General features: G+C 39.6%; 1 protein-coding gene across 4 annotated transcripts in view; it reads left to right on the forward strand.

The window, feature by feature from the left end:
* Positions 1–25,331, forward strand: part of TGS1 (trimethylguanosine synthase 1) — a 51,721-nt gene extending 26,390 nt beyond the window's left edge. For 3 of the 4 annotated variants that reach the window (XM_003823239.7, XM_008976843.5, XM_034966106.3), the window contains 5 exons: positions 2,316–2,465; positions 4,745–4,888; positions 10,741–10,957; positions 12,899–12,977; positions 24,464–25,331. In XM_003823239.7, coding sequence (XP_003823287.4) covers positions 2,316–2,465; positions 4,745–4,888; positions 10,741–10,957; positions 12,899–12,977; positions 24,464–24,586 — 713 coding nt within the window. In that variant the 3' untranslated portion in view covers positions 24,587–25,331. The remainder of the gene's footprint in view (positions 1–2,315; positions 2,466–4,744; positions 4,889–10,740; positions 10,958–12,898; positions 12,978–24,463) is intronic. The other variant, XM_063606763.1, reaches the window with a different exon arrangement.
* The last annotated feature ends 448 nt before the right edge of the window (positions 25,332–25,779 follow it).

Consider the following 25,779-nt stretch of genomic DNA (forward strand, 5'->3'; position numbering starts at 1 on the left):
CTTAGTGCAAGTGTGGGTGCATGTGTATGTGTGATGTTTTTATCACATATTTCTTTACATTCTAAACAGCATACCTACAGTAGTTTACATTTCTTTTATTATCAATGTTATAATAACCGATGTTCATATGACATTTGTAGGTTTGTGAAATGCTTTTATGTGTCTTATTCTCATTTAATCTGTAAGGTAGCCCAGGGAAGTAGGTGGAATTATTTTCCATTCTGTAAATACAGAAAGTAAAGCTGAGAGAAATTTAAAAATTAGCCCAAGTAAGTGGCATAGCTAGGACTCATTACCAGCTTCTCCAATTGCTAAGTCCCATTTTCCTGCACTACCCCACTTCCATAAACACCAATTCTCATGATGCTGGTTATTTTTACCTGGGGTAGTACCACCTTCACAGGGGCATTTGGAAGATGCTGGTTGTTAGAATGACATTTGGAATTCTGGCATTTAGTACTCAGTTACTTAATGCTAGGTCATGTACAGGATGGTCTTGCACAACAAAGAATTATTCCACCCACAATGTCATTATACCCCCTGTTGACAAATAATCACCTTACTTTGCTATTGGTGACACTTGTTTGGGGATGGGGAGATCTGACCTTACTGAATCATGATGACACTTTTTACTATTTACAATGATCAGATGAACATATTAGGACATAGCCCTATCCTTGAGGACCATTTGAGTGTGTAATGGAGTCTTATTCTTTGTTAGCCATCACCTCTTGTTTTTATACTTAACTGTGAAAAAAGTCTCATCTTTCTATGTTGTTGCTTCTAATTTGCTGAAGACTGAAACCAAATAACCAAACTGATAAAAATTATTTAAGGAAAAAATCACTGTCTGAATGAATGAGATCCTTTTCCGTGGAATGGAGCTAGTGACCCTTGTTTCAGTTTCTCGGATGCCATGTGACTTCGATGTGGCTGACAGCTACAGCCTAATCTAGTCCTTGATAGAAAGGAAATGTTTAGGTTTCTATAATTCACCACATAAAGCAGTGTCTTGGCTAACAGAAGTAATAACTTTTATGTCTATAGCAGTATTTCTACATATGTCCTGTCACTGCTGTGAATTAAGTTAGTAAAACACCACTCACTCACTCATTCATTCATTCTTTTTTTTTTAGACAGAGTCTTGCTCTGTTGCCCAGGCTGGAGTGCAATGGCACATTCTCAGCTCACTGCAACCTCCGCCTCCCAGGTTCAAGCGATTCTTCTGCCTGAGCCTCCCGAGTAGCTGGGATTAGAGGTGCCTGCCACCGTGCCCAGCTAATTTTTGTATTTTTTTTAGTAGAGATGGGGTTTCACCATGTTGGTCAGGCTGATCTTGAACTCCTGACCTCAGTGATGCACCTGCTTCAGGCTCCCAAAGTGCTGGGATTATAGGCATGAGCCACTGCGCCCAGCCCCATCATTCTTTTTTTTTTTTTTTTTTTTTTTTTTTGAGACAGAGTCTTGCTCTGTTGCCCAGGCTGGAGTGCAGTGATGCAATCTCGGCTCACTGCAAGCTCCGCCTCCCAGGTTCACGCCATTCTTCTGTCTCAGCCTCCCAAGTAGCTGGGATTACAGGCACCTACCACCATGCCTAGCTGATTTTTGCATTTTTAGTAGAGATGGGATTTCACCATGTTGGTCAGGCTTGTCTTGAACTTCTGACATGCCTCAGCCTCCCAAAGTGCTGGGATTACAGGTGTGAGCCACCTCGCTCAGCCCACTCATTCCTTTTATAGGAATTAGTAATTGGAGTTTAGGCCAGGCGCAGTGGCTCACGCCTGTAATCCCAGCACTTTGGGAGGCCAAGGCGGGTGGATCACAAGCTCAGGAGATCAAGACCATCCTGACTAACACGGTGAAACCCCGTCTCTACTAAAATACAAAAAAATTAGCCGGGCATGGTGGCAGGCGCCTGTAGTCCCAGCTACTCGGGAGGCTGAGGCAGGAGAATGGCGTGAACCCGGGAGGCGGAGCTTGCAGTGAGCCAAGATCGTGCCACTGCACTCCAGCATGGGCGACAGAGCCAGACTTCGTCTCTAAATAAATAAATAAATAAATGAATGAATGAATGAATGAATGGAGCTTAAAGAGCCTCGGTTACTTTCCCAAGCTTACAAAGCCAATAAGTAGCAAAATGCTGGTGGTGATTGAAGCCAGTGGCGTTTCCATCAGGCTCTCCTGTTTCTCTGGGCGTGTCATTATATACATGTTCTGCTTGTAATTATTTGATGTGGCTTCATTTTTAGATAAACTCACCTGTGATACTAATTTTTTTCTTAGTGAGCATCTATATTCTTTATATTTTATTTTAGCTGAAGTGAAAAAGAAGAAGAACAAGAAGAAGAACAAAAAGGTGAATGGTCTGCCTCCTGAAATAGCTGCTGTTCCTGAGCTGGCAAAATACTGGGCCCAGAGGTACAGGCTCTTCTCCCGTTTTGATGATGGGATTAAGTTGGACAGAGGTAAAGTATATATGTATTTTTTAGCTTTATTTTGAAACCACTTCAAACTTAAAAAGAAAGTTGTAAGAATAATACAGGGAATGTTCATATCCCCTTTACCCAGATTCAGCTATTTTCAACATTTTGCCCCATTTACGTTCTCATTCTCTCTCCATATGTATGTGTGTGTATCTTTTTCTGATCAGTACTTAACACACATCATGCTCATACTTCTTAATACTTTAGTGTATATTTGCTAAGGACAAGTATATTTTTGTTTAAAATAGTGAATTATCAACTTAACATTGTTCCAGTATTTTAATCTACAGTTTATACTCTAATTTCATTAATTGTCCTAATCTTGTCCTTTATCACGTTTTTTTCCTTCCAGTATAGGATCATGTATCATTGCGTTTATTTTTCAAGTTCTTTAGTTGCCTTTAATGTGGAATGTTTCCTTAGCCTTTTTTGTCTTTCATGACTGACATTTTTCAAAGGATCAATGGCCATTTATTTTATAGGATGTCCTTCAATTTGGGTGTGTGTGTGTGTGTGTGTGTATTTTTAAAATTTCAGACTTGAGTTTAATCTGTATTTGTAGCATGTTAGGATAGATAGCAAAAGCAATTGATAAATTATTAAACAGAAAACCTGATGAAGAAATATCTAGTGCAGAAGGATACAATTTAATGAATTAACTTCGCAAATTTTGAATTCTTTCTCCAGCTTTCCTGCTGTGATCTGCAACAACTTACTTAACTCAGTCTTGCAGACTGATGCTCGTTTTCATATTGGGGTTACCTAAATATTGGTTTTTATTAACTATCAAAATCAGAAGTTCTTGATCTATGATGGAATTTCAGGGATTCTCTGACCCTTTTAAAACAATTTGCAAAATGCTGTGTATTGGAAAAAGTACGTAGGAATTTGTAAGGAGAAATAAGGCTGGAAAACACTTGCAATTCTATAAAAGTGTATATTCTTATTTTTCCAGTATTGAAGAGCCATTTAAAGTTTTGGTAAGGGGAGACAACAGGAAAATTAACACACATTATTTTTATTTGTTTATTTTTCTTTTCTTTTTATTTTTTCTTTTTTTTATTTTTTTTTTATTTTTTTGAGACAGGGTCTCACTCTGTCACCCACGCTGGAGTACAGTGGCACAGTCTTGGCTCAGCAACCTCCACCTCCCAGGCTAAAGCAATCCTTATGCCTCCGCCTCCTAAGTAGCTGGGATTACAAGCAAGCACTACCATGCTTGGCTAATGTTTTGTAGAGACAGGGTTTTGCCATGTTGCCCAGGCTGCTCTCAAACTCCTGTGCTCAAGTGATCCACCACGCCCAGCCCAGCACATCATTTTGTTCAGATAATTGTCTTTCTGAAAAATGTAAATTTTTTCTACTAGGAAAGAAGGAGGTCAGTATTCTCTTTCCTCTAGAGTGGACACAGGACCTCATTTCTGACAATGATGAGGGCTCTGCTATTCCTCGTGTACTTCTGCAACCCTATGGCCTTTTGCTATCCAGCTCCTTGCTTTTTCCGACCCTTTAAAAGCATGCAGTTTTGGCCAGGCATGGTGGCTCATGCCTGTAATCCCAGCACTTTGGGAGGCTGAGGCAGGCAAATCACTTGAGGCCAGGAGTTCAAGACCAGCCTGGCTAACATGGCAAAACTCTGTCTCTCCTAAAAATACAAAAATTGGCTGGGCGTGGTAGCGTGTGCCTGTAGTCCCAACTACTCAGGAGGCTGAAGCATGAGAATTGCTTGAACCCAGGAGGCGGAAGTTGCAGTGAGCCAAGATCATGCCGTTGCACTCCAGCCTGGGCAACAGAGCAAGACACTGTCTCCAAAAAAAAATGCAGTTTTTTCTGGAGTGTCCAATACAAATCCAGGCTATTGCTTCAACCTTAGGAGTGAAATAATTGGGAAACTCAGCGGAGTGTGGGGGAGCTAGCCAATTAGAGCAGCTAGTTCTCTATTTTCCACAGGAGTCAGTAGTTAAAGCCTCAAAGAGAAACATCAAAATTGTAAATTCAGTTATTGGAAAGATGGAGGTATACAGTATTACAAAAGAATTAGGTTAAGAATTGAGGTCATCATTTCTGTGGAAATTGGGAATGGTACTGCTTTTTATAACAAGCTTTGAATTTTTTTCTTTAAAACTGGGTGATTTATAATTTTTTAAAAAGGGAAACTAAGCTTTTTAAAAGTATGTAAGATATAGTAATGTTTGCTATGTTTATGCTTGCCTTGGCTTCTTGAAATTGAACATGCTAACACAAATACTCTTCCTTTGCAGAGGGCTGGTTTTCAGTTACACCCGAGAAGATTGCTGAACACATTGCTGGCCGTGTTAGTCAGTCCTTCAAGTGTGACGTTGTAGTAGACGCATTCTGTGGAGTTGGAGGAAATACCATTCAGTTTGCCTTAACAGGAATGAGAGGTAATTAGCCATCAATGGAAGTGAACTGTTTTATGTCCAGTTAATTCAGTAAATGTTTCCATTTTGCTACAGCCTATCTTACTGAGATTTAATATATAATTAATAATTTAATATGAAATGATATAAAATAATAGCTAGCATATATTAAGCATATACTTTGTATTGCATACTGTTGTAAATGCTTCCTACAGTTGACCCTTGGACAATACAGGTTTGAACTGCATGAGTCCACTTACACCCAGATTTTTTTCAGTAAATATATTGGAAAATGTTCTGGAGATTTGTGACAAAAAAAAGAAACTCGCAGATGAATCCCCTGTAACCTAGATACATTGAAATAATTTAAAAGGTAGGAATGTCATGAATGCATGAAACATAGGTAGATACTAGTTTGTTTTATCATTTACTACCATAAAATATGCACAAATCTGTTATAAAAAGTTAAAATTTGACTGGGCATGGTGTTTCATGCCCATAATTCTAGCAATTTGGGAGTTAGAGGCAGGAGGATCACTTGAGGCCAGGAGTTTGAGACCAACCTGGTCTCTAGAAAAAATTTTAAAAATTGGCCAGGCGTAGTGGCTTACCCCTGTAATCCTGGCACTTTGGTAGGCCAAGGTAGGCGGGTCACCTGAGGTCAGGAGTTCGACACCAGCCTGGCCAACATGGTGAAACCCCGTCTACTAAAATTACAAAAATTAGCTGGGCATGGTGGCATGCATCTGTAATCCCAGCTATGGGAGGCTGAGGCAGGAGACTCGTTTGAACCTAGGAGGCAGAGGTTGCAGTGAGCCGAGATCGTGCCACTGCACTCCAGCCTGGGCAACAGAGTGAGACTCCATCTTAAAAAAAAAGAAAAAAGAAAAAATTTAAAAATCAGCCAGGCATGGTGGTGTGTGCCTATAGTCCCAGCTACTCAGGCTGAGATGAGAGGATGACCTGAGCCCAGAAATTGCAGGCTGCAGTGAGCTGTGATTGCACCACTGTACTCTAGCTCAGGCAACAGAGTGAGACCTAGGCTCTTAAAAAAAACTGTAGGCCGGGCGCGGTGGCTCATGCCTGTAATCCCAGCACTTTGGGAGGCCGAGGCAGGCTGATCACCTGAGGTGGGGAGTTCGAGACCAGCCTGACCAACATGGAGAAACCCCGTCTCTCCTAAAAATACAAACATTAGCTGGGCGTGGTAGTGTGTGCCTGTAGTCCCAGCTACTCAGGAGGTTGAGACAAGAGAATCGCATGAACCCGGGAGGTGGAGGTTGCAGTGAGCCGAGATCATGCCAGCTGCATTCCAGCCTGGGCAACAGAGCGAGACTCCACCTCAAAAAAAAAAAAAAAAAAAGACAAAAGAAAAAAAAACCTACCTTATCAATAAATATAGTACTGTAAATGTAGTTTCCTTATGATTTACTTAGTAACAATTTTTTCTCTGTTTCTTTATTTTAGTAATACTACATATAATACATACAATGTACAAAATATGTGTTAATTAACTGTTTACATTATAGGTGAGGCTTCAGGTCAACAGTAGGCTATTAAAAGTTAAGTTTGGGGAGTCCAAAATTATACACAGATTTTTGACTTCACAAGAGATCAGGGCTCCTAATGTCTGTCTTAAGGGCCAACTATATGTATTAATTTATTTAATCAACAATCTTGTGAATTATGTTTTACTGTCTGTGTTTCACAGATAAACTGAGACATAAAGAGATTAAATAACTTGCCCAAGATTATACTGGCACACCTAATAACTTGAAGCCAAGATCATAGTATTTTATAAAACCAAAAATACCAAAACAGGAGAGTATTGAACAGTGGACAGGGACTTTGGCACTCACTATCTTTATGACTTTGGACATCATTTAACCTTAATTAATTTATTTATTTATTTAATTTTTTTTCTTTTTTTTTGAGATGGGGTCTCGCTCTGTCGCCCAGGCTGGAGTGCAGTGGCGCGGATCTCGGCTCACTGCAAACTCCGCCTCCCGAGTTCATGCCATTCTCCTGCCTCAGCCTCCCACGTAGCTGGGACTACAGGCGCCTGTCACCACACCCGGCTAATTTTTTGTATTTTTAGTAGAAATGGGGTTTCACTGTGTTAGCCAGGATGGTCTTGATCTCCTGACCTCATGATCCGCCCGCCTCAGCCTCCCAAAGTGCTGGGATTACGGGCGTGAGCCACCACGCCTGGCCATTTAACCTTAATTTAAAGGAGACCTTGAATTTAGATGACCTCTGTGACACCTTTCAAAAAGCTTTAAATTTCAGAGACTAAATATTATTTAAATATTACCTCATCGTCATATAATATTTGTTGCTTGACTTTGGGATCACAAAAAAGAAAACCCCTCCCACTGTGTAACTGCCAGTAACTGTGTCAAGTAGGTAATCTGCTTTTCCCCAGGGAAAGAAATGGGTTGAAGAAGTTGAACATTCTGCCCAAACTGATATAGCTGGGTCATAAAGCAGGGTTTTTTTTTTTTTTTTTTGCTTTTTTCTTGTTTGTTTTGTTTTTGAAACAGGGTCTCACTATATCACCCAGGCTAAAGTGTAGTGGCATGATCAGGACTAACTGCAGCCTTGACTTCCCAGGCTTAAGTGATCCTCCCATCTCAGCCTCCCAAGTAGCTGAGACTACAGGCACGTGCCACCATGCCCTGCTAATTTTTTTTTTTAATTTTTGTATAGACAGGATCTTGCTATATTCCCCAGGCTGGTCTTAAACCCCTGGCTTTAAGCAGTCCTCCCCTTGGCCTCTAAAAGTGCTGGAATTACAGGCATGAGCCACCACACTGAGACAAGAAGCAGAGTTTTCATTTAGTTTTCATTCTGAAGATGCATATTTTTAAATATCTTCATATTATACCTATCAATGATAGTTTCATTTCAACAGATTTCTACTGAATCTTACTAATTTATATGAAGTTAATGTTAAGTAGGAAAGCGTAATATGATTTTGGAAAGCACGTAGTAGCTGTAGAAAAAACAGACTCAGTCCTTGCTCGGTCTAGTCAGAGAAACTGACTTTAATCAAATTGCACTGAAAATGATCTTATCGCCTTACCATTACATAGATTTTTAAGGTCAATGCTGATGAAATGTGGCCCGTTTTAATACTCCTATGCTCCAAGGCATGGTATTTGCTAACTTTACATGGTCTCCTGATAGCCTAGAGACAAGCTACTTTCATATTTACGAGAGTAGTGGTTATTTTCCTTTTTCCTTGAATTCACTATTTACTATCAAAGTTCTTCTCAGACTTTGCCAGATAAGCCATTCCTATGGGCTAAAATCAATATTTATTGCCTAAAAAATGATTTTTCCTTAAAAGTTGTAAAATGTATCTTCATTTTGGCCTTACATCATAACACGATGATTAAAACACCTGCTCCCTGATAAAGTAGCAAAGAAATCTGAAAATTTTCTCAGATTACTCAAACCGTCTATATGTAGGTATATATTTCTTTCTTTTTCTTTTTTTCTTTTTTTTTTTTTTTTTTTTTTTTTGAGATGGAGTCTCACTCTGTCGCCCAGGTTGGAGTGCAGTGACGCATTCTCAGCTCACTACAACCTTCACCTCCTGGGTTCAAGTGATTCTTCTGCCTCAGCCTCCCATATAGCTGGGACTACAGGGGCCTGCCACCACGCCCAGCTAATTTTTTTATTTTTAGTAGAGATGGGGTTTCACCATGTTGGCCAGGGTGGTCTCGAACGCCTGACCTCAGGTGATCCACCCAACCTCGGCCTCCCAAAGTGCTGGGATTACAGGCATGAGCCACCACCCCTAGCCTGTAGTGGGGTCCCATAATTTGCCCCCCAAACCAGAAGTGGTAATTCACAGGTGTTCCATGAATGTCAGTTATCAATACTCCTCCTAGTATCCCCGTAGGATAGTTGAGCTAATGACATTATGGCAAGGAATTCAAAACAGTTAAAGTATAATTGACTTAGTGTGTTTGTGTATACATATGTAAGTATACACATATAATCAATTACACTTAACTGTTTTGAGTTCCCTATCATAATGTATGTTCATGTGTGCTTATATACACATTCATATAATCAATTATGCTTGAACTGTATGTGTATTTATACATTTACATATATACGCAACATACATACAAAAAGATGGCATTGCATATAGTTGAGGTTATTCCTTTGTGCCAGATTTATTTCCACTCAGATAGTTGCTGTCTGTGCATAACTAAAGGGTTAGGGAATCTGTAAAGTTTTGCATATTGCTGTTGTTAAAGATATCTTTCCCTTTTGTATGTGTTCCAGTAGTTTAGCAACAGTACTGCCTGTTAGAACTCTTTGTGATGACTTATATGTTCTATATCTGTGCTGTCCAATATGATAGCCAGCTAGTAGCCACGTGTGGCTATTAAGCTGTCGAGGTGTGCTAGTGTGGCTGAGGATTAACATTTGTCAGCATTTTTTTTTTGCAGTTGTGGGGTGCAGGTGTTTCGCTCTGTCACCCAGGCTGGAGTGCAGTGGCACAGTCTCAGCTCACTGCAATCTCCTCCTCCCAGCCCAAGTGATTCACTTAAACCTTCTGAGTAGCTGGGACTGCTGGCACATGCCACCCCACCTGGCTAACTTTTTGTGTTTTTGATAGAGATGGGGTTTCGAACTCCTGAGCTCAAGGGATCCACCCGCCTCAGCCTCCCAAAGTGCTGGGATTACAGGCATGAGCCACCGTGCCCAGCCAGCATTTCTCTTATGTGATAGATTGAATGCTTCCATTCTTATTAGGCCTAAAAACAAAGTCTGCCTCCAAAAGAAATACAGATGAAAATAGGATTAACTGAATAGATTTGATGTTGAAAGTCACTTTTTCTTTTGAATTTTTAGTATCATCAGCATATCTTTCCATCTGTCTCTGAACTATAAATGTAACAGACTGAGCAACTGAAAAGAATCTTTTCTCTTACAAATGTGAATGTTTATTTAGAACAGGAAAAACACCATTGTAAATGTATGATTTTGCAATATGTTATAATTGGTGCTTATATTTATTGTTCAAGTGATTTAGCACATTATTTCTCAAAAATGTTAACAGATTTGGAAACTAGCATTTTCTGGAAAACAACTACATTTCCATGACAACTACGCTGTAAGCGTAACGGTTACACTTAGCCCTTTCAAATAAAGAATACTGCCATTAACACAGTAGTGCGCATGCAAGTGTACCAAGTAGTTTACTGCAAAACCTGGATAGGCTAAAATTAAATTATGTCTATGTTGCTAATTATAAAATTGGAATAAAGTAAATGAAAGTCCATTTGGTGAAAACATAACATCCGTTTCCTCTACCTAAAATGTCTCATTAAACATTATCGGCAGGTGTTTTTACATTTCTTCTTCATCACTTGGCTACATAAGTTTGTAAAAATGTGTTTTATTTTGGTTTTCCTTAGAAGTTGTCGAATTTCTGTTCATTTTGGGCGTTGCTACATTTTGAAGAAGTTTGTCTTTTCCAAAACCTAGCATTACAGGCTGTCCATACAGTCAGTGACCTTTTCCTACTCAGGCTGTAGCACAGCACAATGGTGGCCACATATTTGGCACTCAGTAGATATTTTGTGGCAAGTATTGCCACTTGGTTAAGAAAAGCTGCAGACAAGAAAGCCAAGTCCTTCAGTCACATTTTCTTGGTACAACACAGTGAATCTTTCTAATTTAAATACAAAATTTAAACTGAAGTCTGTATCTCGGGTATATGTGGCCAAATGTCTCCTCCTCTTTATAAAGAGTTCTTATACAGAAGATGACAGACTATTCGAAAGACAAACTATCCTGTATAAGTAATAATCAGTGTCAATTAACTCATTTTTTTCTTTTCCCATTTTTAGTGATTGCCATTGATATCGATCCTGTTAAGATTGCCCTTGCTCGTAATAATGCAGAAGTTTATGGGATAGCAGATAAGATAGAGTTCATCTGTGGAGATTTCTTGCTGCTGGCTTCTTGTTTAAAGGCTGATGTTGTGTTCCTCAGCCCGCCTTGGGGAGGGCCAGACTATGCCACTGCAGAGACCTTTGACATTAGAACAATGATGTCTCCTGATGGATATCCTTTGGAAGTCTTAAGAGTTTACTGAAACAATGATTGTGGAGAGAAAGGAGCATGAGAGTGAGAGAAAGAGGGAGTGTGGGTGGGTGGGCAGGGTGGCTCACATTTGTAATCCTAGCACATTGGGAGGCTGAGGCAGGTGGATCACCTGAGGTCAGGAGTTCGAGACCAGCCTGGCCAACATGGTGAAACCCCGTCTCTACTAAAAATACAAAAATTAGCCGGGCATGGTGGCACATGCCTGTAATCCAGCTACTCGGGAGGCCGAAGCACGAGAATCACTTGAACCCAGGAGGCAGAGGTTGCCGTGATCTGAGATCGCACCACTGCACTCCACCCTGGGCGACAGAGCAGGACTCTGTCTCAAAAGAGAGAGAGAGATTGGCCAGGCACGGTGGCTCACACCTGTAATCCCAGCACTTTGGGAGGCCGAGGCAGGCGGATCACGAGGTCAGGAGATCGAGACCATCCTGGCTAACACGGTGAAACCTCATCTCTACTAAAAATACAAAAAATTAGCCGGGCATGGTGGCACGCGCCTGTACTCCCAGCAACTCAGGAGGCTGAGGCAGGAGAATTGCTTGGACCAGGGAAGCCGAGGTTGCAGTGAGCTGAGATTGCACCACTGCACTCCAGCCTGGGCAACGGAGCGAGACTCCATTTCAAAAAATAGGGAGAGAGAGAAATTAGTGAAGAGAGGGAGTATTACCTAACAGCATTTGATAAATTCTAGTTTATTTTACATAAAAAGCAGGTATGTAAAAATTGTGTGGGGATCGATCTCCAAAAGTAATGACAAATATGAGGTCATATTTCCGTTGCTTGCTATTCAATTTTACCATTATAAAACAAGGACAAGAACACATACATTGGACTTATTGTCTTGTGAATTGGGAATTTCCTGGAAAAGTATCCCTGGAGTTTGTCGGTAACCATTCTATAACTCTTCAATTCACACTGATGCTGGCTAATTTGCTGTGTATCTTCACATTTTTCCTGTTACTCTTCCAAGACATCAAAGTAAACCCTTATTTCATAGAGTAACGTTTGTTATTTGTCACTTTCGCCACCTGCCACTCCACCGTAATCATCTGTTTGACTCTTAACAGGAAAGATATTTCTAAATTGCTATTAAAATTTAGAGTGTACTCCGGGGTATGCTGGCTCACGCCTGTACTCCTGGCACTTTGGGACGCCAAGGCGGGCAAATCACTTGAGGTCAGGAGTTCAAGACCAGCCTGGCCAACATGGCTGAACCCCATCTCTACTAAAAATACAAAAATTAGCTGGGCATGGTGGTGGGCACCTGTAATCTCAGCTACTCAGGAGGCTGAGGCAGGAGAATAGCTTGAACCTGCCACTGCACTCCAGCCTGGGTGACAGAGCAAGACTCTGTCTCAAAAAAAAAAAACAAAAATTACAGTGTAAATTAGCTGGGCATGTGGTGGTACATGCCTGTAATCCTGTAGTCCCAGGTACTCGGGAGGCTGAGGCATGAGGATCTCTTGAACCTAGGAGGAGGTTGCAGTGAACTGAGATTACGCTACTGCACTCCAGCCTGGGCAGCAGAGCCAGACCCTGTCTCAAAAATAAATAAGCAGAGCCAGACTCTGTCTCAAAAATAATAAAATTAAAAATTAAAAAATAAAATTTAGAGTGTAGACTGCAATGGCCATGGTTACTTTATTCTGACTCTTGCCTAGTACCTACCACTAGGATAATTGAAATCGATTCAACTGTCAGTCTTTGAATTATCGAGACAATATTTTGCTGAATTACAAAATTTTGTATGTAATTCTCTTTTAGGTTCCATTAGAGGGTTTAAGCTTTTGCCTTTTAGTTACATTTTGAAATACATTTGAGTTATAAGTAAAACACATCTCTTTCTGATTAGAAATTAGCTGCTGTTTTCATTATTTTTCCTTAACTGCTGTCCACCTTTGAAATTTTCAGACTTTCTAAGAAGATCACTAATAATATTGTTTATTTTCTTCCAAGAAATGCTGATATTGACCAGGTAAGCCATTACTGAAAAACTTCCATGAGTGTCTGTCTTAACTGTTACAAGTATGGTAAAAGATACAGGACATTTCCTTACCAGAGAATGTGTTTATGAGAAGTCCCTGACTCACTGACTATTCTTAGAAAGCTGGAAGTATCTGGAAGTTAGATCCATGTCTATTACATCGTCTTCATTTCCATAGCTCCTGGCATACATAGACACAAATAGAGCACTCTAGGCTTTGACTAAGACATATTGAAAGGATGATTGAATGTGTTGTGCTTCAAATGCTGCATAGTTAAACTAGCCTTTTTTTATTTGTTTCAGCATGGGCAACAAAGTGAGACTGTCTCAAAAAAAAATAGATTTGATGATATCTTCATGTTATGTTTTTGTTGATTTTTCTACAAACACTTACTACATATCTGCTTTGTGCCAGATACTCTTGAAAATCTTTTATCTTTCATATTCTGAATTTCACTGTAATGTTGCTAACTGGGTTTTTCCTTTCTCTCTTATTTAGTACTATCAGAACTAGCCCTAGTATTCTGATGTTTTTTGTGTTTTTTATTCAGGAGATGCTATCTCCATTATTTCTTCAACTATGTTCTCATTGTCTTTTTTCCTTTCTCTGGGACATCTATTATAAGAGAATGTTAGTCTTTCCTATCTATATTTTCTAGTGTTTGTCCCTTCCTTTTTCCTTCTACATTACCTCTATCAGGTTTTCCAACTCAGGCATGTCTATTCTATTATGAAGTCCAATTTATCTTTCTTCATTGTGTTGCCTGTGCTTTAGAGTTTTATAGTTTTTGCTGAGTAGCGCTTTTTTTGTTGTTGTTTTTGTTTTTGTTTTTCTTTTGAGACCATATCGCTCTATCACCCAGGCTGGAGTGCAGTGGCCCAAACACGGCTCACTGCAGCCTCAACTAACTGGGCTCAAGCAGTCCTCCCACCTCATCCTGCTGAGTAGCTGGGACCACAGGTACACAGCACCATGCCCAGCTAGTTTTTTTATTTTTTATAGAGATGAGGTCTCACTATGTTGCCCACACTGGTCTCAAAATTAAAGGCTCAAGCAATCCTCCTGCCTCAGCCTCCCAAAGTGCTGGGATTATAGGTGTGAGCCACCACGTGCAGCTGAGTAGCTTTTTAAAAAAACTACTGATACTGTAGTCCACTGGGAAAGATTCTCTGTTTTGTAGGATGAGGCCCGAAAGTTAATTTCTAAACTGCCCAAAGTGGTTGTAATGTTCTCCAGAGTTGAGATTCTCTGGGTTAAAAGAAGAAGAGTAAATGAAATTAACAAGCCTGAGCTCTTATTGTTAAGCAATGAAATTAGATCTTGCTGCCTTTCATCTGTTTATGATCCATTGTGTCTAAACATTAGGCCTCCCAAAATATTAATAGTATGTGTTATACCAGTTATAAGAAAAAGGGGCTGGGTGTGATGGCTCAGACCTGTAATCCCAGCACTTTGGGAGGCCAAGGCGGGCAGATCGCTTGAGGCCAGGAGTTGACCAGCCTGGCCAACATGGCAAAACCCCGTCTCTACTTAAAAAAAAAAAAAAAAAATATATATATATATATATATATATATATATATATATATATATGTACACACACATACACACAAATTAGCCGGGCATGGTGGCGGTGCGCCTGTAATCCCAGCTACTCGGGAGGCAGAGGTTGCAGTGAGCCGAGATTGCGCCACTGCACTCCAGCCTGGGTGACAGAGTGAGACTGTCTAAAAAAAAAAAAGAAAGAAAGAAAAACAAACCATCTCTTTGCTTCATGAGTTTTCTGAATTAAAGTTCATATTAAACACCAGGTATTTTATATCTGCTTCTCATATGATTCAGAGCTGCTTTCTAGACTGCCAGATAAGGAGCCTAACAATTCCATAATTTCTGTTTTTCTCATATATGAATATTTTCTCATATATGAATATTATCTCATCAGAGACGATGTGATCCTTATATTAAATGTAGACAGCCTCATTTGAGTACTTGAATAACAAGAGGAAATTCACTGTTTATCATGCAATTTATGCTGATTAACTTTTTCTAGTTACATTAACACTTTCACAAAGAGAAAGTTAGCTTTTTAATTTGTGTTTTTGGTTTATTTCAAAAACTTTCCAGAATTGGAGTTGGTGATTCATGTTTTTTGCCTCTAGAGGGAGTAATGACACTAGGGAATAATGAAACCAAGACTGATGAGATTTCAAGTGTATTAATTTTTTTTGATATCAAATTTTGATCAGATTACAGTGGGAAATCAACTTTTTTTTAATGAAGAAAATGTATCCGTATGTAGGACCTTTTTAATGACAGGAGGCAGTGCTAAAAATTGAGAGAAATCACAGTTGCAAAGAAAATTAACTTTTTTTTGTTAAGGAACTTTTTTAGAATGTTACAACAACCTGAATTTGCGAATGGTTTGGGTTCCCAAGTGTGTCACTGTCTGCTGTTTGAAACTCAGGCTGCATTTTTCTCATATGAAGGACAGTTAATTTCCCATCCAGGGAGATTGTACTCTTAGGTAATATTTATATCATCCTAAACAGCATGGATTCAATACAAATACAACTTATCTCAAATATTTCCATGTAAGAGGTGATGCTAATTGTTTCCTGTATCTAGTGAAATGTTTTCCTGGGTCCCTTATTACCTCAATCTTCTATTCCTTTTTTCTATTTGGAGATGATTCCAAGACATGCATTTGTTGCTAAGAACTGAGTAATTTAGAAAAATATCTTTTTATGAGAGGCTCTTTGGAGGTAAGGTATATACCTTACTCTTGAAATTGCTGTTGAAACCCAAGGACTAATTTTTATTTATTTATTTATTTATTTATTTATTTTATTTATGGAGATAGGGTTTCTCTCTGTCACGCAGACTGGAGTGCAGTAGCAGTAGCATGATCATAGCTCACTGCAACCTCAAATTCCTGGGCTCAAGTGATCCTCCTGCCTCAGCCTTCTAAAATGCTGGGATCTCAAATCCAATTCAAAAAGCCCAGAGTAAGCATATTTTATCTGCTTGATGCCTGTATCTTGCCATGCTTTCCTTTCTTTCTTTACTTGGACAGCCGGAGAATTCCAGCTAATTCTAGCTTTGGATCTACCATGCTTCACAAACATGAAAGGTTTCTCTCTTAAGTGGTAAACCTATTGAACATATTAATAGATGGAAATCTCTGAACAGACAAGGACTTAGTCCTTCCCAAAGGAAGATGCAGGCAGCAATTATGAAACACCACCTTTGTGTGAAATCCTTGTGGGTGGAATCTCTGACATAAGGAGTCTTGTCTCTTAGCCCAAGGCAGGAATGAAGAGAGGAAGTCTGCTGGTCTGTTTGATATGGCAGCTTCTCATCCTTGTTTAATTTTATAATTAGACATAAAACATCTAGTCTCAGAAAAGCAATAGCGTTTGTACTTTTCAGGTAAGATAATTTAAGTTACTTATCTTTATGTTATGGTATGTATCTTACCAATACAGAGAGCAGGGCAACATTAAGCAACATCCCTAAGAATTAAGTTTAAAAAATGAACTGTATCATGTTAATTCCTGGCCTTTGTCTGGCAGACATACTCCACCCTTCCATGGCTTCCCCAGGCACATGTCATGTAACATTTGGGCAAGGCAAATCCTACCTTTTTTATTTCCTCATAAAGCAGAGAAGTTTACAAATTAACTAATACTTAAATAAACGCTAAGTATAAAATTGATGTTAGATTTAATAATGGAATTCATCTCTATTTTATTTTATTTTATTTTTTGAGACAGAGTCTTGCTCTGTTGCCCAGGCCAGAGTGCAGTGGTGCGATCTCGGCTTACTGCAACCTCTGCCTGCCTCCCGGGTTCAAGTGATTCTCCTGCCTCAGCCTCCCAAGTAGTTGGGACTGCAGGCGCACACCACCACGCCCAGCTAATTTTTGTATTTTTAGTAGAGACAGGGTTTCACCACGTTGGCCAGGATGGTCTCGATCTCTTGACCTCGTGATCTGCCCGCCTTGGCCTCCCAAAGTGCTGGGATTACAGGCATGAGCCACCGCGCCTGGCCCTCATCTCTCCTTAGTTGGCAGAGTACTTGAGGCTCCAATTGTCTTTTTATATTTTGTTCTCTAATGTCTAGGAAGGGAAATGTTCCTCATTGTAACAGTCACTTCTAATACTTTATTTTGGTAGGTAGGTAAGTAGATAGATAGATAGGTCGATAGGAATGAGGTACTTATTTATAGGTAATATTTCTAAAACTTACCATATATAAGAATAGAGTTGTAAGTATTTGAATAATGTAAGTACTTGAATTTGAATTTGAATAAATATGAAAAACTATTAGGTAATATTGTTATGTGGAAAATGTTTTAAATATAACTAAATTCAGTTTATTAGCATTTGTAGTGGTTTTGGCTAAATACAATAAAAATTTATCACAGATTTCTTTGCAAATATTCTAAGTAGTTATAGTATCTGTGTATTTAATAAATAGAAGATTGGGTCCTAACTGGTTTCTAAATACTAGATTTTTTAAATTTGTGTCAAATTTTTCTGAATTAAGTTAATATAGTGGAAATCTAATCTAATGGTAGCTCTCTCGTAGAGGTAGAGAGAACATTAGTCCAGGTTTAGGAACCAGAAGCATGAGAGAATAAAAAGAAGGCTAAGAACTGGATTGGGCTTCTGGTACATGTTGGAATAGTAGACACCAAACTAGTTACTTGAAAATAGCCTTTACAACTCAGAGCACTCACAAGTGCATACATCCTACTACACTAACAATACCCTGCATTCATATACTATACATCTACAGCATAGGAGCTGGCACACACACTTAGGGTGTACAGTGTCCTCTTAGCCATTTCATTGACTCCTCATGACATTCTGGAGCAGTGTGTCTCTGGAGCACCTGATTTCATTGAAGGCTATGGAGGTATGGTGATTTGCCTGGTCATTCTGCCACACAGCGACAGTCTTATTACACCTTGCTGTCTCCCACTGACACAATGTTCATTACCAAGAAGAAACAGATTTATCTGTTATCACAATATTAGCTCACCATGAGATTGGAGCAATAAGTAGAATTTCACTCTTTCAGTAACTGGTTACCAATTTTTTTTTTTGAGACAGGGCCAGGCTGGAGGGCAGTGGTGTGATCACTGCTCTCTGCAGCCTCCCAGACTGAAACAATTCTCCCACCTCGGTCTCCCGAGTACCTGGGACTACAGGTGTGCACCACCACACCCAGCTAATATTTATATTTTTTTGTAGAGATGGGGTTTCACCATGTTGGCCAGCTATTCTTCACCTCAGCATCCCAAAGTGCTGGGATTACAGGTGTCAGCCACCACACCCAGCCTGATTCCCAGTTTTCTAGACCAACTCTGTTCTTGGTGAAATCAGTGCTTAATCATACACTGCAATTCAGCATAAATATGTGATCAGTTCCTAATATTTACTAGCCAGCTTTTCCCTTGGGAAGTTTGCTGCTGCACAATTAGAGCAGAATCGTTTGTTCTTAAACCATATATATTGTCATGCTCTAGAGGGGTTGTGGAACTGATTGGCCTCATAGTTGACTTGGGAAGACACAAATGCAGCTTTGCTGAAATGCTTCTAAATATAGCTTGTATCTCCTTCACTACTGTGGGTAACTTTTCTCCGTAAATGATGGAGATAGAAATTAGAGGGATATCCAGCTCTTCTGGGCCACACATAGTGCTACCTGCCAGTCCTGTGCTGATAGCCTGTGCTTTCTGTAATTTGTTGAATTGAACAGTCTTCATGTTTCCAGTATCTGGTTCTGAGAATGAGTGAAGGACAGAGCTTAGTGAACTGGTTGTTTTTGGGTTTTGGTGGGGTTTTTTCTTCTTTGGAGACAGAGCCTCGCTCTATCCACAAGGCTGCAGCACAGTGACATGATCACAGCTCACTGCAGCCTCAACCTCCCAAGCTAAAACAATCCTACCTCAGCCTTCAGAGTAGCTGGAACCATATGCATGGGCCACCATGCCTGGCTAATTTTTTTATTTTTTGTAGAGACAGGGTTTCACCATGTTGCCCAGGTTGGACTTTTAGGCTAAAGCAATCTTTCTACTTCAGCCTCCCAAAGTTCTGGGATTACGGGCATGAGCCACCGTGCCCGGCCTGGTAGCCTCCTCTTAGGACACCAGTGTAGGTTAGCTTGTGATGCCTGGGAGATTTTTTTTTTTTTTTTTTTTTTTTTGAGATGGAGTTTCGCTCTTGTTGCCCAGGCTGGAGTGCAATGGCCTGATCTCAGCTCACCACAACCTCCACTTCCCGGTTTCAAGCAATTCTCCTACCTCAGCCTCCCAAGTAGCTGGAATTACAGGCATATGCCACTATGCCCGGCTAATTTTTTTTTTTTTTTAGTAGAAACGGGGTTTCTCCATGTTGGTCAGGCTGGTCTCGAACTCCCGACCTCAGGTGATCCGCCTGCCTCAGCCTCCCAAAGTTCTGGGATTACAGGTGTGAGCCACTGTGCCTGGCTGCCTGGGAGAATTTTTTTGACCTGCCACCAGGTGCTCCTGTTGATGATGGTGGCTTTAAGATTTATTTACTGAAGCATAGAAATCTCATTTCTGTTTACCATGTGCAGAGAAATGGAACTAATTTAATGAATATTTTTAAGTTTGAATGATGCCTGATTTTCTGCTGACTAAAAAATATTTTCTTCTTTCACCTCCCAGAGAACTTTTAATTACCAGAAATGTTTTGCCAACTTTGTTTTATTTTCATGTGGTTATTAGTTGGATCTAGCAAAAGAAAAGAGGGACAAAAATAACTAGTGGCAAAGCACTTTCTTGGCCTGTGTGACATTAGGTTTGTAGTCACAGCCAGTATTTCAGATGCTTGCTGCTGCTAGCATTGTATTTGACACAGATCTGAAGGCCACATAAAATGCTCTTTATTTTTACCTGGTACAATTATCTTCTAACCACATTTCTGCGTATCATAGATATAATCTCTTCCATGTAGTAATAGGGCATTTTTCAGCGCTCTGATGTTTCTGTGTCTTTCTTCTAATAAAGTGTATCTGTCATTAGTAATTATTATCTATTCTTCCAGTAGGATGCAGTTGGGAGGTTATTTTCTCTCATTCGGTTATCGTGCACTTTTACTTTAAATCCAGTTTCTCTTGAAAAAATGCAGTTTTGCTCCAGGCGCAGTGGCTTACGCCTGTAATCCCAACACTTTGAGAGGCCGAGGCGGGCGGATCACCTGAGGTCAGGAGTTTTGAGACCAGCCTGGCCAACATGGTGAAACCCTGTCTCTACTAAAAATACAAAAATTAGCCAGGTGCGCCAGTAATCCCAGCTACTCGGGAGGCTGAGGCAGGAGAATCGCTTGAACCCAGGAGGCAGAGGTTGCAGTAAGCCGAGGTCATGCCACTGCACTCCAGCCTGGGCGGTAGAGCCAGACTCGTCTCAAAAAACAAAACAAAACAAAAAAAAGTGCAGTTTTGAATGTTTACCTTTTTATTTGATGCTTAAATCTTCTGTGCTTTAACACCTTCATTGTGATCTTTTCTGTTTCTCCTTTGCCAGTCCCCAAAGAACAGCTTTACTGCCTGATGTCAAATCTAGTCAAGAGTTCAGTCCTTAATTATAGTTCTGGTCCAAATTAATTGGGATTTATTTTGGTAAAATTAATATATTTAGGTAATATGCCAAAAATGTGGAAAGTAATCCAGAGCTGCTAATCTTTATCTGTTTGTACCTGCCGTTCTCCCTCTCTCTGTCCTTCCTACCCTCTCTTCCTCTCACAATTTACTAAATTCTAAGAAAGCGGAGGGAACCAAATAATATTTTGTCAGCTAAACCTTCTAGTGAAAAATAAGGACAGCTAGAAATTAATGGCATTCATTAAATTTGCCTGAAGCAAAGTTATTTGCTTGAACTACTAAATTTATAAGTCTTTCCAACTCCAAAATTCTAACTTTTAACATATATGTAGTTGTGAAAATGTGAAAACGTACAAAAAGGCTAAAGTTAGAAATTATTCGCAATCAGAACACTTGAAAGTAACATGTTAAGTTTTTTTAAAAAAATTGTTTCTAAACACTAAGTATATAAGAGTTTTCTCACTATATTTTGTCACATAGATACACCACCTTCTCCATTATCAGGAACAATATTTGTTTTATTTGTCCATCACCTGACTCTCCCAGCCAGAATGTAGAATTCATGGAGGTGGGGATTTTTTGTTTGTTTTTTGCTATACTGCACTGCCTAGAACAGATACCTATAAGCTCTCAATAATAGTTATTGAGTAAAGTAATTTATGAACTCTTTTGCACAGACTTCAGAACTCATGATTTTTGAGAAAACTCCCATCTTACCTCCGTTTTTTATTTTAATCCCAAGCACCCACATCTAGACAACCCTCTGAAAGGTATTAAAAAAAACAAAACTACCCTACCTTCTCAGAAATTGGTTTTTATGGAATTCTATTTATGGCTTATATAAGAAATAATAACCATCGGCCAGGCACGGTGGTTCACGCCTGTAATCCCAGCACTTTGGGAGGCCGAGGTGGGTGGATCACGAGGTCAGGAGATCGAGACCACCCTGGCTAACACGGTGAAACTCCGTCTCTACTAAAAATACAAAAAATTAGCCGGGTGTGGTGGCGGGCGCCTGTAGTCCCAGATACTCGGGAGGCTGAGGCAGGAGAATGGCGTGAACCCAGGAGGCGGAGCTTGCAGTACTAGCCGAGATCGCGCCACTGCACTCCAGCCTAGGCAGCAGAGCGAGACTCCATCTCAAAAAATAATAATAATAATAACTATATTTATAGTACCTTTATTTTTTTTCAAGTAAACTTCAGAAATGGTTTTTCTTTTCTTTAAAATGCTCTTTTAGGGAGATAGACAGTATTCATATTTTTCGGATTTAGAAAGCCAAAAAAAGCCTATTTTAATGGCTTTCTTAACAACAACAAAATTGGCTTTTTTTTTTTTCTTTCTTTCTTTTTTGAGGCAGAGTCTCACTCTGTCGCCCAGGCTGGAGTGCGGTGGTGCGATCTCAGCTCACTGCAAGCTCTGCCTCCTGAATTCACGCCATTCTCCTGCCTCAGCCTCCCGAGTAGCTGGGACTACAGGCGCCCGCCACCACCCCCAGCAAATTTTTTTGTATTTTTAGTAGAGACGGGGTTTTACCTTGTTTGCCAGGATGGTCTCGATCTCCTGACCTCGTGATCCACCCTCCTCGACCTCCCAAAGTGCTGGGATTACAGGCATGAGCCACAGCGCCCGGCCTAAAAATGGCTTTTTAAATTAATGCAGCAAATTATTGGTAGAACTGGGGATTTTTAAGTTATTTGTTAAAGGGCACAGCAGAAATGCTACATTTGAGTTATATCTCAACTCAAAGAAAAATTATTGTGAAAAAATGATAAACTGTTCAAAATGCCTTTTATTGGCTAAAGACAAAATACCTTTTTTTTTTTGCCCTTTCTTGTAAAAAAACCAGACTGGCATAAAGATACCAAAATAGAATTTAAAACATTTATTCCTAATAATTGCTACTCTGAGACTACTTTGCTATTTTTAAATTTCTAGTTTTACTTTAAGTATTCCTTACAAAAAAAAAATAGTACGGGTGGTGCTCTTAATCATTATAAGGGATACTGTATTTGACTTATTTTCACATAATAATGTACCATAGAATGACTGGTTGCTTCTTCCCTATTTCTGTGTCTGACTTTTTACATACTCACTGGAAATGCACAATAAATCTTCCCTTACCAGAAGCTGGGGTGGTATGCATAATACCACTGAGATTACATTCTCTCAACCCTTAAAACCAAACCAGACTGACTGAGTGCCTCTCTTTACAAAATACACAACTATAATTTTGCTGATTACAGTTACAGAAAATGCTTGTTTCTCGTTGTTTATGCCTGTCCCTAATACTTTGGGTGTCCTTTTTTCTATTGCTGTGTCTTCTATTCTCTGATTGCCAGGGCTCTCCACTGCATTCTCCCTTCTCTTGATCTTTCCTCTTACTGCCCTGAAAAACTGATCTCTGGTGAAGTAATCATGAGTTAGAAAGTAACGTATTTGCTATTTAAAAGATTTCTGAGAGGTTGGGTGAAAAAAGTACTGAACCAAAACAAAACCTTATCTGTATAAGAACTTAGGGTAAAACATTTCTAGTTTACAATGTACCAAGGTGAGTGCAAGCATTACTGTCTTGGAACAAAAGAATCTTTAGCAGCTAACTGCCCCCATCCCCCTGTCAAATGCTGGTCATTTGGCTAGCATCCTTTTGATGCTAACTGTGGAAGTGGGGAGGGAGCAATGCTTTCAGCTTCCTAATAAAGGAGTTAGTCACTATATTCTAGTAGACCTCATAAAGAGCAATGTATTTTTACCACAATTGTTGTAGAAAGCATTTAAAATACACAAAAGGGCAACAGGTAGAAGAAGTGATCCAAGGTGGGAGAAAAGAAAGGAGACCAGTGAGAGAAGGAAAAGTCACTAGAGGCTAGACTCCTCATGAGAGTAGGGATCCTGGCCTGGATCAGAGCTAGGATTATGTAGCAGGAACTCAGTAAATACTGTTGAATGAATGAGAGAGAGGGTGAGATGCAGATGGTAAGATGAACAGGACAAAGTCTTTCAGGAAAGGGAAATAATCTTTAAATATTTTTGTTAAGAAATAAACCTGGGGAGGAGGAGGAAGGAAGGTGAGAAAAATAGTAATAATATTTTAAAAATAAACCTAGGCCGGGCGCGATGGCTTGTAATCCCAGCACTTTGGGAGGCCGGGCCGAGCGGATCACCAGGTCAGGTGTTCGAGACCACCCTGGCCAACTTGGTGAAACACCATTTCTACTAAAAAAATACAAAAATTAGCTGGGCATGGTGGCATGTGCCTGTACTTCCAGATGCTCAGGAGGCTGAGACAGGAGAATTGCTTGAACCCGGGAGGCGGAGGTTGCAGTGAGCCGAGATCGTGCCACTGAACTGCAGCCTGGGTGACAGAGTAGGACTCCATCTCAAAAAACAAAATAAATAAATAAATAACATGACTTTGGGAGGCAGAGGTGAGAGGAATGCTTAAGACCAGGAATTCAAGACAAGCTTGGGCAACAAAGTGAGACCCTGCCTCTAATGTTTAAAAATAAAAATAAAAATTTTTAATAAACCGATGTTTGGGAAGGATTTGTTCATTTTTTTCTTCCTCTGAGTTCTTTAGCTATGTCATTGGAGAGTTCAAGTCCTATACAACAGCATAGCACCGTGAACTTTCCCATAATATCAAAAGGATCTGAAACAACAAGTATTCCCACCTCCAAATATTGCATCGATGCCTGGGAAGTAGCAGTGAACATTTGAGATGCCTCATTATTCAAAGGACTTAAAAGCCAGAGTCTTCCTATTATTTGATAAAGCAGTACGAGTGAAAGACTTTTGAAATTATGCTTAGGTGTGTGTGTGACTTTCTTCTGTTCATCTTTTTAGGTGGCATCCTTAGCTGGGCCTGGAGGGCAAGTGGAAATAGAACAGAACTTCCTTAACAACAAATTGAAGACAATCACTGCATATTTTGGGGACCTAATTCGAAGACCAGCCTCTGAAACCTAACTATGCAGCAGTGTGAGGACAAAAGATCATGGAGTGGTCAAAATATTCAGATGAGACGTTTGGCATGTCTTCCTTTATTCACTGATATTTTCTACCCATGGTCTTATATCACCGTATGAAATGGAAACTTACAGGACTCAAATATCAGTGAAATATTTTGAGATCTTTGAATAATTCCTTTAGAGGAATTATACAAAATTAATATATATGAGTCCTTTGTAATTTATTTTTTTTTGAGACAGGATCTCACTCTTACCGCCCAGGCTGGAGTGCAGTGCCATGATCACAGCTCACTGCAGGTTCAACCTTCTGAGCTCAAGCAATCCTTCTGTCTCAGTCTCCTCAGTAGCTGGGGCTTTAGGTGGGCACTGCCACACCGGACTAATTTTTGTATTTTTTGTAGAGACGAGGTCCCACCATGTTGCCCAGGCTGGTGTCAAACTCCTGGGCTCAGTCAGTCCCCCCATCTCACCCTCCCCAAGTGCTGGAATTACAGGTGTGAGCTACTGTGCCCAGCCTTACGGACGTCCTTTTGAAGTATCTTTTTCACTCATAGAATATGAATACATTTATTTAGACTTTTTCTAGAACTTTCCTGTTTTCATGTCTTTGCTTCATCTGGAATTGGCTTAACACCCTTTTATAAAGTTTGTGTTTGTAAAATTTCCATTGTGACATCAATACGCAATATATTTTGTAATATAGGAGTTTATATTTTTTTATTAAAATGGCAATGAAAGCAAGAGGGATATGTGTTGCTTAATTATTCATCTAAAAAGTTTGTTCAGTCATTTTTACAAGTAGGCAAAAAAATAGTGACATACAACTCTTGTCCATTGAAGGTTAGACCTGGGACTTCTATATTTTAATAATATGAGCGTGTTAAACATTAAACAGAACATGATATTGGCTGGGATAAGATTAGAGAATTGAAACAAATTTGGGGAATTTCCAATAAATACTAGAAAATTAGACTAGAAAAATAACTGTTATATAAATAACTTTGTTGGAATATGCTAATTTTAGTGTCTTGAAAGTTTACAATTTATCTGATTGCTCTGCAGTACAGTAGCAACTGAGCTGATCAATAAAGGTGAAATTACTTTTTCATTAATTCGCAATTTCAAAATCTGTCCAAATATTGTTGGTTTTTAAACTTCATGTAGCATTCTTTTTTTTTTTTTTAGACAGAG

The sequence above is a fragment of the Pan paniscus genome, chromosome 7 (assembly GCF_029289425.2).
Source record: "Pan paniscus chromosome 7, NHGRI_mPanPan1-v2.0_pri, whole genome shotgun sequence".
In the NCBI taxonomy this organism is placed as follows: Eukaryota; Metazoa; Chordata; class Mammalia; order Primates; family Hominidae; genus Pan; species Pan paniscus.